Here is a 16881-nt window from a genome sequence, read left to right on the forward strand (position 1 = left end):
TTGACTCAACAGTCAAAGAAAATGCAAAGTGCATAAAGCACAGAAAGTCCTCCCAGCACATAATAATCAAAATACCAAATGCACTAAACAAAGAAAGAATATTAAAAGCAGTAAGGGGAAAAGGGCAAGAAACTTATAAAGGCAGACCCATCAGAATTACACCAGACTTCTCACCTGAGAAGATGAAAGCTAGAAGATCCTGGGCAGACCTCATACAGACCCTAAGAGAACACAAATACCAGCCCAGGCTACTATACCTAGCAAAACTCTCAATCATCATAGATGGAGAAACCAAGATATTCCATGATAAAACCAAATTTACACAATATCTGTCCCCAAATCCAGCCCTACAAAGGATAATAGATGGAGAAGGCCAACACAAGGAGGGAACCTACACCCTAGAAAAAGCAAGAAAGTAATCTTCCAACAAACCTAAAAGAAGATAATCATACAAACATAAAAATAACATAAAAAAATAACAGGAAGCAACAATCACTATTCCTTAATATCTCTTAACATCAATGGACTCAATTCCCCAATTAAAAAACGTAGACTAACAAATATTTTTCATGTAAATCTTCAATTTTATCAGAAAATGTTTGTAATTCCTCTTTCAATTAATTTAGTAATGTTTTTATGTCTACCATTTTATCTGCATTATTTTTCATGACAATCTTCAATTTTAAAATGTTTTTCTATATATTTCTTCTATTTATCAGAAATGTTTTTCATGTAACTCTCTGATTTTATCACAAAATGTTGTTAATTCCACCTTCAATTAATTTAGAAAGTTTTTTTGTTTGTTTGTTTTGTTTTTTGGATTTGGTTTTTTTCAAGACAGGGTTTCTCTATATAGCCCTGGCTGTCTTGGAACGAACTCTGTAGACCAGGCTGGCCTTGAGCTCAGAAATATGCCTGCCTCTGCCTCCTAGTGTGCTGGGATTACAGGCGTGCGCCGCCACCACCCAGCTCTAGAAAGGTTTTTTTATGTCTACCATTTATCTGTAAAATTTTTCATGAAATAGTCTATTTTAACATGTTTTTCTATATATTTCTTGAATTTTATCAGACATATTTCCATGTAAATTTTCAATTTTACCTGAAAATATTTATAATTCCACTTTCAATCAACTTAGAATTATTTTATGCCTACCATTTTATCTGTATAATTTCCATGATCTTCAATTTTAACATGTTTTTCTACATATTTCTTGAATTTTATCAGAAATATTTTCTGTGTAAATCTTCAAGTTTATCAGAAAATGTTTATAATTCCACTTTCAATCAACTTAGGAATACTTTTATGCCTTCTATTATTATATCTATATAAAATTTTCCATGATAATCTTCAATTTAACATGTTTTTCTATATTTTTGTACAATTTTATCAGAAATATTTTCCATGTAAATCTTCAGTTCTATCATAAAGTGTTTCTATTTCATTTTTAATTAAATTTGCAATGTTTTTTATGTCTACCACTTTACTCTTTAATTTTCCATGAAAATTGTCAATTTTAACATGTTTTTCTATATACCTCTTCTATCTTATCAGAAATATTTTCCACATAAATCTTCAGTTTTATCATAAAATGTTTTTACTTCCTTTTTCAATAAACGAACATGTTTTTCAAAAGAAAGAAAGGAAGAAAGAAACAAAGGAAGGAAGGAAGGAAGGAAGGAAGGAAGGAAGGAAGGAAGGAAGGAAGGAAGGAAGGAAGGAACATGGTGTCACTTTGTAGCCCAGACTGTCCTGGAGCTCTGTATGCCCCCATTTTAGCCTCTATAGACAATCTGCTGGGATTCAGACATGCATCAAGCTCAGCTCCAATTTAAGTTTTTATATTGTATTAGAAGTTATTTACTATTAAATTACTACTTTTCATTAAGTGACCTTTTCTTTGCACCACATAAATCTAACAAAAATGTTGCTGATGAGTTCAGTTAAATATTTATTACATTCATTTTTTTATTTATTTCTGTTAGACTGTCCAAACAGTACCTTCTTGGCTGTCAGGAACTTCGTCGCCTGTCAATCTTGATACAGAACTTCCAGAACATGTGCTGCAGTGGGCCCTCAGTACCCTGAGGATAGCAGTACAGCAGAACTTAGAAGGTGCAAAAGCACATTACAAGACATACGGTACGATGAACCATATTTTTATCATTTTGCATTTTAGCTAGACTGTGGTCAGATATCTGATTTGCTGCTGCTGCCTTGGAAGAGCCAGAGATAAGCAGTAGAATGGATTCACTAGTCATGGATCAGATCTTGGGTTTTGTCGTCTGGGTTGCTGGGTGACTATTAACAGGAATACGGTGATAAAGTCAACAGTTGGGAAATGAAGAGCTGTTGAAGTAATAAATTAGCAGAAGCAGGATGACTCAAGTCAGTTTCTGAAAACAGTTTTGAAAAACCTGAAGTTTAATTTTACTGCACAAGCATAGCTGGTATCAGAATGAATAGTTGCCTTGACTACCCGGGCTCTTGACCAAAGTTGTCTGCTGTCTGACATAATCTGTTCCTCTAAATTATTTTCAAATCTTCAAGTATTGTACTATGTTTAGCACTTAAGATGTGTTTAATTCTTTAAGATGTGTGTTAAGTTCTATTCTCTCTTTGCAATGTACTGAATAAACTTGTCTTCTTAGCTTCAAAATGTATTTAACTTAGTTTGCCTCTTCAATCTTTAATTTTTTTCTTTTTTTAATCGAATATCGTCTTCATTTACATTGCCAATGGTAAAACCTTTCCGATATCCCCCTCTGCTAAGACCCCCCAGCCCCTCCCCTTCCTCCTTCCCCCTGCCTCCATGTATATTCCTCTCCACCCAACACACTCCCTCCCCCGCTCGGTTTCCCTTTGTTGGGGCCTCCGTTGAGCCTTTACCTGACCAAGGGCCATTCCTCCCACTGATGCCCAACAAGGCCTTCCTCTGCCACATTTTTGGTTTGAACCATGTGTGCCCCTTGGTTGATGGTTCAGTCCCTGGGAGTCTTGGGGCATCTGGGTGGCTGAAATCATTGTTTTTCCCATGGGACTGTAAACCCCAGCTCCTCTGGACCACCCTCCAGCTCTTCTATTGGGTACCCCATGCTTACAAATTATTTAAAATTTTTATTTACTTTTTTAGGTTATCATACAAAGCAATGGCTATTAAATCTTTTTTATTCTTATTTCTTTAAATGTAGTAATCTACATATGTTCATACTTGAGTAGGTTTCTCTATGATAATGCATAACACATTTACTATATTAACATGTTATTCAGATTTTAATTGAAATGTTAATTTTCAGTTAATAATTACAACTGGCTCCTTGATGGGACTGCAACAAGGATGATAAAGAATTTCCAGGCAGAGAACCATACTTTTGATGAATACACAGAGGTAAGTGGTAATTCTGCTTTTTCATATTTGCTCATATTTTTAACTATAATTACATCATTGTCTCCTTCTCTTTCTTTTCTCCATCCCCCCACCATATACCCCTCATACCCTCTCAAAGTCATAGCTGCTTTTTTTGTTATTGTTATATATGTATATAAGCATATATGTGTATATAATATATATCATATATGTAATATATATCCCTAAATATATAAATAACATGCTAACTCCATTTAATGTTGTTTGCTTGTATATAATTTTAGGGCTGACCACTTGGTATGGGATAATCAATTAGGGGGTTTATTCTCTGGAAAAATTAATCATCCTCTCTCAGCAGTCTCAGTTGCCTGTAATTTTTGTCTGTGGTGCCCCCACCATTCCTTGAGATTTTCCCTTTCTACATAAACATATCTATTGGTGTTGTTCTTTTGTAGGCCTTGTAGTTGCAATATCCTGGGTGTACCTTCCCTGTGACTTGTAGGAGACACAGCCTCACAGCAGATTTCCTGGTCCTCTGGCTCTACAATCTTTCCCACCTCTCTTTCACAATATTCTTTGAGCCTCAGATGCTGTCATTGTGTTATAAATGTATCCACTGAGGCTGAGCATCTCACCATTGTTCTCTGCTCTTCGACCAACTGAGACCATTACGGACAACTGTTTTTTTTTAAATGCATTTTAATTAAAATTTAATTACATCATTCTCCTCTTCCCTTTCCTCCTTCCAGCCCCTTCCATCCCCCAAACCCCCCTACACACACACACACACACACACACACACACACTCCACTGGCTTCTTTTTGTTGTTTGAATGTATATGGTTCCAGGACTGAGCACTTTATCTTCGATAGCCAGTTGGGGGTTCACAGTTCTAGTTCTTCCTCTCTCAGTCATTAGCATTTAAGAGTCACAATGCCATACACCATGTTGTGAGACTGTCTCTTCTAAAATAGCTACCAAAACAAGACCTGGGCAGTCAGCTAACTTGGATAGGACAGTTCTTGGAAGGGATAATTCTGTTTATTTTTTAATGAAACAATTAAGATCTTTCTTTCTTTCTTTCTTTCTTTCTTTCTTTCTTTCTTTCTTTCTTTCTTTCTTTCTTTCTTTCTTTCTTTCTTTCTTTCTTTCTTTCCTTATGTATTCACCATTGCTTTCTTCAGACACACCAGAAGAGGGTATTAGACCCCATTGCAGATGGTTGTGAGCCACCATGTGGTTGCTGGGAATTTAACTCAGGACCTCTGGAAGAGCAGTCAGTGCTCTTAACCACTAAGTCACCTCTCCAGCCCGAATTAGGATATTTCTGCTCTAGGTATAAATGCTTTAAATAATGTAAATAGAATTTCTTATCCCAAACATCATTTTAGTTAACTTGATTTACCTCATAACTATTTTAATTAATCCACTCATGTACTGAGTTGATAAATTTTTATTTAATCATTTTAAGATAGAATTTATTATTTATTTATTTATTTATTTATTTATTTATTTATTTATATAGAGAGTATGTATGCATGTACCATGACATGTGGAGGTCAGAGTAGTTAGTAAAATTAAACTTCAGGCTAATCTGAAACTTAGTATGTAGCCCAGGTTGGCCGTGTTCTATGCCTGATCTACTTATCCCTACCTCTCAAATGCAAGAAATACAGGAACACAGTATCATGCCCAGGTGAGCTCTGATCTGAAGGAGATGTTTCTATGAAGGGAATAGAGAAGAAACAAACAATAGTTAATTTAAAAAAAGAGGCCATCAATTTGAAATAGAACAAGGAAGGGTTTGTGGGAGGATTTGGAGGGGTGAAAGGAAAGGGGGAACTGATATCATTATAATCTCAAAAACTAAAGGAAATTTTTTAAAAGACTGAAACAGCTTCTTGTATGTTAACAAATCAAAATGTAATATAATTAGGAATAAAAAGCAAGAGAAACTACAGAAGCCATATGTCTGATTGATATAGTCCATGGGGTCATTCTATCCACCAAATTTCTTAAATTATTTTAGCGAGTTCTTAATTTCCAAGGTTTCTATTTTTTTTTTTGGAATAGTTAGCCCTTACCTGAATTTCAAATCCACACTGAATTTCTCATCATTTGAATTGAGTTCTTTAGTAATTCATCTGTTTATTTGATAATACTTTTTAAAAAGTTACCTGTTCTTAGGTCTTTCTCTTCTCTGTATTTTTCTTTTTCCCTTTCCCATCCCAAACAAATGTAGTAAATGGAGAAAAGGACAGGGAAGTAACATGGGGTAAGGTATGAGAGAGTCATTTAGGGAAGTGCAATAATGCAAATATAAAAGAAAACACATTTAAAAGCCCACCTAGTATTTCTTCCTTGCTGACAACAGCGGATAGGCGTGCTGTGCTTTCCCCAGCCTTGCCAGGCCGCTCACGAAGACGCTGAGCCGACCGCAGGATTCTACTGTTGTGCAGCATGCTTACTAATGTGCATCTACTGAGCAGCTTCTTAGTGCCTGGAGAATAGTAAGATGTTGGCAGGCAGATAGTGAGTTCAAGAATTGGGTTCCCATTCAAGCAGGACAACCAAGAGAGACCCTACCTCAAAATAGAAAGTAAAAATGTGACTTGATGATAGACTGCTGAGCAACAAGCCCAGTATTAAACAACAACAACAATAAACAAACAAAACAAAACACAAAAACAGAGAGGGAAGGAAGAAGGAAGGAATATTCTTTATATATTATATATATAATATATATAAAGTTTATATATTATATATATAATATATATAAAGTTTCTGTGGAAATGAGAAAGCACATAGGAGTCAGTTCTTTCTCTACCATGTGGATTCTAGGGATCAAATTCATGCCATCAGATTTGTTGGCAAGTGCCTTTATCCACTGAGCAAGCTCACTGACGTAGAAGAAAAAGAAAATTTAAGTTTCCTTATATTGATTGATTGATCCACATGTTATTTAAAAGTAAGTTGTTTAATTTTCATGTATTTCTACAGTTTTTATAGTCTTCTTCTTCTTCTTCTTCTTCTTCTTATTATTATTATTATTATTTTGGTTATTTGAGACAGGGTTTCTCTGTGTAGCTCTGGCTGTCCTGGAACTCACTCCGTAGACCAGACTGGCCTCAGACTCAGAAATTCGCCTGCTGGGATTAAAGGCGTGTGCCCCCCCTGCCTGGCTTTCCATAGTATTCTTTATGGATTTCTAGTTTCACTGCATATTCTATTTGATTCCAAGTTTTCAAAGTTGGTTGGGTTTGCTGTGTGGTCTGTTCATATGATTTATGCTGTTGCTATGAGAAGAAAGGGAGGGACTATGGGCACACCATTATACCCAGCCTTCCGTAAGTGCTAGTGATCACACTCAGGTCCTCATGCTGGGCAACAAGCGGGCTAACTGTTGTCTCTCTGACCTGTCCATACTCTATCTTTTGGTTGTAGCATCTAACTCATTGATTAATTACTGACAGACAAGGTCTTATGATAGCTGCATGGTAACTGGTTTTTTGGGTTTGTAGTGGTCTCTGTGGCCCTCTCTGACAGTAAAGTGACATTCTCATTTCAGATTCTGTGTTCTGCAGGCTTTTTTGATGAGTTTCATTTTTCCTCTATTTCCTCTATTTTCTTGAATATGTTTATCAGCATATGTATTGTACAGTATAGGGAGATTGTCTGTATCATATAGGGCTTTTCATCCCCCACCCCCACATCTTTGTATTACATAAACTTTGAATTGTGTAATTTTTGTCTCATGACAAGTTTACATGGAACACACTAAAAGTGATGGCTTGCCCTGTGGTTATCCCTTTCCTTGATAAATTCATCAGTGCTCACTGTTCTCTGTCAACATCAGCACTATTTTTTGCCTACTATTTTTTTCAGCTAAACAACAAAGCAGGTGTTCAAGATAATCATTAAATTAACTAATGTCCTCTGATCCATTAGATGATGAAAAGGTTAAATTGCTGTAAGTTATAGAAGAATAGAATAACTTTGAGATAAAAAGAAGGAAAATCTTTCATGAATGAGTAAAAGGAGCAGCTGTTGGGTTGTGTGTGGAGCAGTGATAACAAGGAGGAAAAGTGAGGGAAGCTTCAAGCTTAAAGCTGTGGTTTTAGTCAAAGATTGCTCAGAGTGTGCGAGCCTGTTCCACCTGCACAAAATGTAACACGTGTTGTCAATGTTTTATACTACTTTGTTTAATTTTTCGAACATCATCCCAGTGTTTAAGTATTAAGACGTTGATATAAATTCCAAGAGCTCAGATCTTTGGTAGAACATAATATTTCTGTCACACTGGCCTACTTTAACACACACAAAAAAAGGTTTCTTACATTTCTTTTCCTAAAGATTGAATTAGAACCTTCAGTGAGGTATTCAGTTATGGGAAAAACAAATACACGCAGCTATAAACATTGTTGTATAAAATAGGTTTGTTTCCAAACAGAAATGAGGTGACTCTGGGCATATTTTTTAATTGAGGAAACACTGCAAAATATGCATATTTTAGGCTATAGCACACTTGGTATTTACTAGTAGATCAAATTTCACCATAAAAAGAACAAGAATGTTTGGCCACTGGCTGTGAAGTTCACATGCCCAGAATCTTCAAGCCTTGGATTTAGTCTTGGCCTCAAAAGAAAAAAGATTTGTGTATCAAAAGGAATAGGAGTCATTTAGCAAGAATAACATATTATATGATTAAGAATTTCATTATAGTATAGTTCTATTAAATCACTAATTATCCAATTCTAACTTTTTTTTTTAAACACTCTTCTTTAAAGTTTATAGAGAAATTTTTCAATCTTGCTTCAGAAATAATGCTTTTGCCTCAGTGGGCTCATTACCCTATGGTTCGTCTGGACTGTGAAGACTTGAAGATAGGCTTGACAAACAAAGCGAGAGCCTTTGCAAACATTTTATTAAATGACATAGCTTCAAAACATAGAAAAGAAAATGAATCGTAAGTAAAAATTAATTACTGTATTCAGAATAACAGGGCCAAAGAAGCATTTCACCAAAATTACTCTTGTTTAAAAACAAAAGATTAAAAATATACATGTATGTTTTCCAGCTGAGCTGGGTTTTTTCTGATATTTCTAGTGGTGGCATAACCATACAAACACTTTAAGGCATAGGAAGGCAAATCTGAAAAATACAGCTTTTGTTAAATAATGACATGGGGTACTTAGATTCATACTTTTCTACATAGGATATCCTAAGATATCATAGAGTTTAGAATATTTAAACAAGGATTTGATCTTTTTATTTGCTACACTGTTCCATTTCACAGGGCCATGAACTATGCTACATTCATTCATTCGTACATACATTCATTCTTGTATCACATATTCCAGCAAGATGGGTTAATAGCTTCATTTTATAAATACAGAAACTGGATCTTGAAGGTTGACCTAAATTCACAAAGCTAGTAAGCTCACACTGCTGTGATAAACACCATGGCCAAAAACAACTTTGGGGAGAAAAGGGTTTATTTGGCTTACATACCCAGATCATACTCTGTCATTGAGGGAAGTCAGGACATGAACTCAAGGCAGGAACCTTGAGGCAGGAAGTAAAGAAGCAACACAGAAAAGGCTGCCTGCATGGTTGGATTGTGTTTCTTGACTTGCTCCAGACTATTGGCCTAGGGATGGCGCTGTCCACAGCCGGCCGGGCTCTCTGACATCAGTCAACACACCCCAGGCCAGTCTGCTGGAAGCAAGTCCTTTGTTGAGGTCTTCTTTCATTAGATCCTCGTTTGTCTTGTAGCAGCTGAGGCAGGATTATATCAGAACTGTTAGACTTAAGGGCTGCTACATTGCTTATCACAATCTTGAAGAGAGTTTTAAGAGATCAGCAGAAAAAAATTATGCCAGATTTTTATTTGGAAATATTAGCTTGATTTCTATTGATATGATAGATGACTAAGCTTAAATATTATATGATATATTAATGAACTAACCAGTTGTTTTTGGAAAGAGATTTTCTAGTTTATAACAATAGCACATACTTATTAAATATGCTACACATTGCTTACCATAAGTATAGTAAGTCAGAATGTTCTGTCAGTATTTGCAGTGAATTTGAAGCAATTAAAGAGCATGCTCTACGAGTTCCCGAGACAACAGAAGAAATGATGGAGCTAATTGCTTACGTAGAAAGAGCTCGAACCATAGGAATCCATGACTTGGCTCTAAGGATCCAGGTAAAACAAACAAATGAACGAACACAAAACAAAACAAAACAAAACAAACACCCCAAACTTAGGAACTATTATGAGGCAAGTTACAAGTTACTACAAGCCCAGGTCAGAGGCAGAGCAGCCCAGAGCCTTCTGTGTATCCTTCTGTGAATCCTTCTGTGTATCCTTCTGTGAATTCTTCTGTGTATCCTTCTGTGAATTCTTCTGTGTATCCTTCTGTGTATCCTTCTGTGCATCCTTCTGTGTATCCTTCTGTGCATCCTTCTATGTAGCCTTCTGTGTAGCCTTCTGGTCACACCCTGCTCTCTTTCTTCTCTTCCCCTGCAGGCTTCTGTGTGATTTTCTCTGAAATGGTCTGTTTGATGTTCTTTATGTTCATCAATTATGTGCATATTTTTAAAGTTAAGAAAAAAATTTTTTTTTGTTTTTTGGTGTTTTTTTGTTTGTTTGTTTGTTTTTTTCAAGATATGGTTTCCCTGTGTAGCCCTGGCTGTCCTGGAACTCACTGTGTAGTCCAGGCTGGCCTTGAACTCAGAAATCTGCCTGCCTCTGCCTCCCAAGTGCTGAGATTAAAGGCGTGCACCAACACTGCTGGCAAGAAAATATTTTTGACTCTTGACATCTAGTAATAGTCTTAAAAACTGAGCAAGATTCTATACCCGTCTAAATATGTTTAACTTTTTTCCTGTTTGTATTTATTTTTACTTATTCACTTTACATTCTGCTCACTACCCCCTCCAGGTCACCCCATTCACAGTCCTTTCCCTCCCTCCTCCCCTTCTCTTCTGAGAGGATGGGAACCCCCTGTGGGTATCCCCCCTCCCTTTGAGATGTTTTAAAAATAAAAAATTCCTACCCAGGGAAAGAATAGAAGCAACACCATAGACACCCATCATCACAGCCTGTCTGTCAGCATGTGAACACTGTCCTCGTTTGGATTACCACTTTCTTATTCTCTATAGCTTTGCCAACTAAGTGTGTATTTCTAAGACATATAGTCCATATTGCAAAAACCAAAAGAGGCCGCCAGGAACCACAACTCTGATGCAGGCACATGAGAGCTCATGAGCCTGAGCCACAAACCTTCCTGCTGATGGAACAGTATAGGAGAGCAGCCCCCAGGTCTAGGGGAAGAGGGTTTATCAAGGAAAAACACCGCAAGCGGGGGATTTCTGAGCCTCAAAGTTAACAGCAGATGGTAAAGGAATGTTTGCCTTTAAGCTAACTGGTTTACAGCACCTGGTTAAACCACAGGGAAGGAACCTACATCAAAAAGGAGCACCTTGACCTGGGACCACTCTGTGGTTATCAGCCAGCTGCCGCTGCTGTGTATATTTCGCAACTGCCAAGGACATTTCATGCTTTTTCTTAGACCTCAAGAGTGGGGGCCATGCCTCTCTAAGGGCAAGGTAACTTAGAATGGAGTCTTAAAAGCAAAATGGAGTTTACTCTGCCACCTCAGTTCCTTCAGAGCTACAGAAAGAGCTTTGGTTTTTTTCTGACAAAACCAAAGTTAGTTAATGCATAATATAGGCAGATCCTAAGGAGTGATACCAGAGATTGACCTCTGGCCTCCACAACACATGGACACACACATGTACCTATATCTGCACACACAGAGGCACTTTTAAATTTTAATATTTTGGATATTTGATTATTTGTTGTTATTAATGAGTATGAGGCAGAAACCATTTCTGTGCACTGATCCTGGAGACTACATTCATGCATTTCTCTCAGGTGTGTGTGGAGGAGAGGGGAGAGGGAGAGGGAGAAGGATACTGAGAGTCTTGCTAATTCAGTGTATCCTACATGCCTTGAACTTACCATCTTCTCTTCTGAACATCCTAGAGTACCACCAAGCCCAACTTTTTAAAAAATTACATTTAAATGAATGAGTTAATGAAGCTGTGAGAGTGTGCACGTGATAGGACCTGTGTGTGGAGGTCAGAGAACAGCCTGAGGGAGGCGGTCAGTTCTCACCCTTTGTGTGGTTCCCAGGGGTCTAACCATCCCCAACTTTTCTTTAAGTGTTACAGCATGGCAGTATAACATATACTCAGTGAAATCCATAGGGAGGAAAATAGTCTGCCTCCTCACACCACAGTGCTTTCTGGGCTACTGTTGTTATGCTAAACAGACAAAAAGATAATATTACTATAGATATAGATTAAGAAAAATGATGATAAAAGTATTTATCATCAAAGATGAAAAAGAATCATAAGAACAAAAATAATTTTTGAAAAAAGAGCAAAGATAATTTAAGATATTTTAAAATAAGTTTCAAAGGTTGCCAAACATTTGATTACCCTTAAAAATCATATATAAAGAGTTAAAGAGTTACCTTTATATTAAGTCAACAGTAAGTGAGAAATAACTTTGTAAATGGAGGTGTGTTTGTGGGGGAGGTGCGATGGGCTTTGCGTGTGGAGGCCACAGGTCCACATCAGGTGTCTTCCTGTCTCACTCGCCTGTGGGTTTGTTTGTTTGTTTGTTTGTTTGTTTGGCTAGGATTTCTAGCACTGGATCTGGGGCTCACTCACTCAGCTAATCTTTCTGGGTAATCAGTCCCTCAGATCACCCTGCCTCCTCCTCCTTCAATGCTGGTATCACAGGCACACACCACTACACCCGTTACTGTTTAGTGTTGGGGAGTGAAACTCAGGTCTGGTACAACAAGTGTGTTGCACACTAAGCCATCCTTGTTTGTTTTGCTTTGTTTTGGGGTTTGTTGTTGTTTTGTGTTTTGCTTTTGAGACAGGCTTTTTCTGTGTATCCCTGGCTGTCCTGGAAGTCACTTGTAGACTGGACTGGCTTTGAACTTACTAAACTCTACCTGCCTCTGCCTCTAGTTCCTGAGTGCTGGAATTAAAGGCATCCTCTACCATGCCCTGCTAAGAATGTCTAGCCCAGGCTGGCCTCCACCTCATGGTCTTCCTGCCTCTGCCTCCTTCAGCAAATCCTACCAGCATGTGCCACCCTCACATTTATAGTGTTTTAAAACTTACAGTAAGGTATAGGTGTATGGCTTGAAGCCAAATAAACATATGAAATAAGCTGATGAAATATCCATGTGAGTTGGACAGTGCATAAAATATTAAATTTGAAAGAACATTAGAAATTGTTGGCTCTATTCTTTTTTTTATGCTATATATATATCTAGAGTTTCTTTTGTAGGAATCTAAACGTCAAATGAGTTACTTTTTAGATGCTTTTCTAATGTCTCCAGATGACTTAAATTTAAATTCAACAGTCCTTTTGTGGCCTACTAAAATCAGCCCTGTCTTTGATGAGAATGATGAAGTAAGTATATTTTTAAGTGTATAATTTGTGTTCTGACATTTTTAGTATCATTTCCCCTCCTTCTTCCTTCCATTCTCCTTTCTCTCTCTCTCTCTCTCTCTCTCTCTCTCTCTCTCTCTCTCTCTCTCTCTCTCTCTCTCTCTCTGTACTATGGTATGCATGGGGAGAAAAGAGGAAAATTTTCAGGAGTTGACTACTTCTACTTGTGGGGTGTGGGTATTGAACTCGGGCTATTGGGATTAGCGGCAGTCACCTTTACTGGCTGAGCCATCTCACTGTCCACATGCAGCATTTTAAGTGCAGAGTGGACGTTTCATTTTCATACCACTGGCTTTAAGAACTTCATGTGCATCGATGTGGCTGTCTTTTACCTGTTATGGCCTTGTCAGCTTAGAACATGTTTCTAGGTTTAACTCACCAGCTTTAGTAGATATAGGAGGGAACAAAGAGGTCAAAACCATTACAAAAATTAATAGTAAGCACTGAACTAAGTGGTTCCTGTTTATTAAATTATTAAATACTCATAAAATCACAGCTGCTTCTATTTGCCTCATTTAAAATGAAACTCAGAGAAGTTGATTCACTTGTTCAAGTTCACAGAGATTGGAAGTTGCAGACTTAGGATTTTATATCAGACTGATAATTTAAAACCCCAAGAAGTAATCAGGTGCTTTATCCTGAATTGGGAGATAAAATAGAATAATACTGAAAAGCATGGCATAGACAAGATTTTTTTCTTTTATGATCTTGCAACTTTGATATATCTCGATTTCCATATATCTCTTTTTCTTTGAAGAGAAAATAATGATATAGAAAGGACACTTAGCAGATCTTGATATATGGTATGTGCATACTTAAAAATATTAGCTTTTAATATTATACCAAATGTATTAAACAGTCAAACTATATAATAAATAATTTTGTGTTTTGAAAGCTCTTGTAAATTTTGTCTCTGATTTACTCTTTGCATTTTTACATCAGTCATTAAAGAAAATGATTGTTTCCATTTTCTGAAAATTACTATCATACATTCATGTAAATTCTTTGTAAATTTTTCTTTCTGCTGCATTAATTAACTTCATTAAATTATCTTTTTAAAAAGCTCATTGAGCATTCTAAACGTGCGAAAGAAAATGAACTAATAGCTAAGAGAGAGAAACTGATTTTGGAAATAGAAAAAGAATCACGTCGCATGGAAGAGTTCACAGAGTTTGCAGAACTGGACCGCATGCAACAGGTCAGATACATGTAGGACTGTGGCTGTGGTCAGCTATAGGTTAATACAGGGCAGAGTAACCCTGTTTCAAAATAAACAAGCATGAATTTACCAAGTATCAGGCTTGATTCTTAAGCCTGATACTGTTTGACTTAGTTTATTATCATATAGTGTGTGTAACGATATCATACTCCTCATCGTAGTGATGCTGTGAAGTTAATACTTAAAGTCACTGTATAAATAAAAGAGCAACCTGATGCAGTGTTATGCAATCTTGCTTTAATGCCATCTGGATATTTCTAGAATGGACATTTGTTTGCTTTTAGTACGTGGCAGATGTAAGACAACTGCAGAAACGGATTCAGGAATCGGAAGAAGCTGTCCAGTTTATTAATAAAGAAGAGGAACTTTTCAAATGGGAATTGACAAAGTATCCTGAACTAGAAAAATTAAAAGTCACCATTGAGCCCTACCAGAAGTTTTTTAATTTTGTTCTGAAGTGGCAGCGAACAGAAAAACGGTAATTTTGGGTAGCATAATAACAAAATTAAGCAAAGATATAAACGGTGTTCTTAGTCAGTTTGCATTTTATGTAGCTGGCTTACTAACACACAGAATTAGAGGTGTGGGGTCAAGTTCGTTCTTATTTGGATAGTGTTCTTGCCTGTTTGTAGCTGGATGTGTGTTTTAGCACAGACACTGCTGTGGAAACGATGCTGTTAAATCTATTCCTTTTCCGTCAGCTCTACCTGTGTGCCTCGGTTGTCTAACAGAAAAAAAAATTAGAATCTACACAAAAGTTTCTTAATACTTCTACGTAGTTAAAAAATGTGAGTTTTAAATGACGTTTTCTTTAAATTCAGGTGGATGGATGGAGGGTTTCTGGACCTTAATGGAGAAAGCATGGAAGCTGACATAGATGACTTTTCCCGAGAAGTTTTTAAGACACTGAAGTTCTTCCTCACTAAGCAAAAGAAAGAATTACAAGAAAGAAGAAAGGCAGCAAGAAAACGATCTTTGATGGAAGAGAAACCCGAAGAAGAACCAAAAGAGAGTCCTACAATTACTATGTGTACTACAGTGATGGAGCAGATAAAGGCTTTTAAGGTATAAATGTGTTCAAATGGCATTTAAAAATTATACATCTCTTTGCAATATTAAGTTGTATATTATATAAAATATAAAATCCATCCTCTGATCTTAGACTTTGTATATGTCATTAGTCCAGCTCCATGTAAAACGGGTTTAATCAGTAGCTAGCCAGTCTTCTCCTCTGAGTACCTGATGCAAGGAGAGCTAGTCCTAATACATCATTTGTGTCTGGGGTAATTGATTCGGGATAAGCATAGAGCCCAAACGGGGCTAATCATATTCCTCTGTGAAAGGACTCTCTCCCTCTCCCTCCCTCCCTCCCTCCCTCCCTCCCTCCCTCCCCCCCCTCTCTCTCCTCTCTCTCTTTCTCTCCTCACTGTTATTGGGTCACTGCAACCCCAAGCCAGAATGCTATAGAGCTTCTAAGCAAACAAATCACAAAAGTCACAAACATCTGTGCCAAGTTTCAGTTACACTTTCCACCTAGAAATATGTCTTTGTGGTACACATATCCTGTTCTCATTGGTTGGTTTGCTTAACTGTGACAGGGCGGCTTGCCCAGCATTCATGTCTCAACTTGCCAGTCAGCATGTCACTCATCCAGGGAGGTCTTGGGGAGTTAAACTTTTCTTGACTCCCTATTCAAAATGGAAGATGTATTCAAATTGGCTTCAATTTGGTTCCTTCTTTTGAGGGGGGTTTGATTTTTTTTTGAGTCAGGGTGTTTCTGTGTAGCTCTGGAACTCACTCTTGTAGACCAGACTGGACTTGAACTCAGAAATCTGCTTGCTTCTGCCTCCCAAGGGCCGGGCTAATTTGGTTCCTTCTTAATTTACAAGTTTTTAAGGGTTAGTTGTGAACTTCCTATAGCTCTGAGATAGCTGTTTCAAGAGAATAACACTGATACTTAAAGAAAAAGGAAAATGTGGAGATTGATGTGGTGGCACATGCCTTTCATGCCAGTACCTAGAGGCTGAGGTAGAGGGATTACAAGTTCCAGGCTAGAGTGGGCCATCTAGTAAGATCTTGTCTCATAAAACTCAAAACAAAAGATGGAAAGAGAGATCTACATCATTCAGTGCAATTTTAAAATATTTTTGCCTCAGCTTGGATCAAATTCCCATCTTCTTCATTCCAGGCAAAAATATTAATGTGTATGCACAGGCACAAGCACATGTGTTTACTGTGTATTTGTGTATGGAAGAGCATGTTTATGTACAGGCATCTATCCGCACCTGTGTGGAGACCAGAGGACAACTGTGGCTCACTCTGTAATAATGCGCCAGTGGTTCTAGTGGAGATGCCAAGTGCATAGCTAGTGTGCCCAGGCTACAGGTCTGTGGTGTGACGAAGTTCTGCCCTATCTGTGTCATGCTCTTCCAATGATTGAAGGAGTTGCCTCATTAAAGAAGTAGTAAACTACTTAAGGATTACTTCCAATGTTTGATATAGTTTATGGTCCAAACATGCACATCTGCAAGCTCTCCTCTCTCAGCTCTATTACTCAGGTGGTCAGTGTTAGCACTTTCTTTTTTTTAAATTTTTTTTTATTTTTATTGTTTTGTTTTTTTTGGATTTTGTTTTTTTTCAAGACAGGGTTTCTCTGTATAGCCCTGGCTGTCCTGGAACTCACTCTGTAGACCGGCCTGGCCTCGAACTCAAAAATCCACCTTCCTCTGCCTCCCAGAGTGCAGGGATAC

At 37.3% G+C, this 16881-nt stretch overlaps 1 protein-coding gene across 1 annotated transcript in view; it reads left to right on the top strand.

Annotated features, from left to right (window-relative positions):
- Dnah12 (dynein axonemal heavy chain 12) overlaps positions 1–16881 on the top strand; it is a 192550-nt gene that overhangs the window by 42414 nt on the left and 133255 nt on the right. The window contains exons 10-17 of the mRNA XM_052189938.1: positions 1984–2140; positions 3295–3386; positions 8153–8331; positions 9441–9576; positions 12748–12873; positions 13976–14110; positions 14416–14609; positions 14953–15196. Coding sequence (XP_052045898.1) covers positions 1984–2140; positions 3295–3386; positions 8153–8331; positions 9441–9576; positions 12748–12873; positions 13976–14110; positions 14416–14609; positions 14953–15196 — 1263 coding nt within the window. The remainder of the gene's footprint in view (positions 1–1983; positions 2141–3294; positions 3387–8152; positions 8332–9440; positions 9577–12747; positions 12874–13975; positions 14111–14415; positions 14610–14952; positions 15197–16881) is intronic.

This window comes from Apodemus sylvaticus, chromosome 8 (assembly GCF_947179515.1).
Source record: "Apodemus sylvaticus chromosome 8, mApoSyl1.1, whole genome shotgun sequence".
NCBI lineage: Eukaryota > Metazoa > Chordata > Mammalia > Rodentia > Muridae > Apodemus > Apodemus sylvaticus.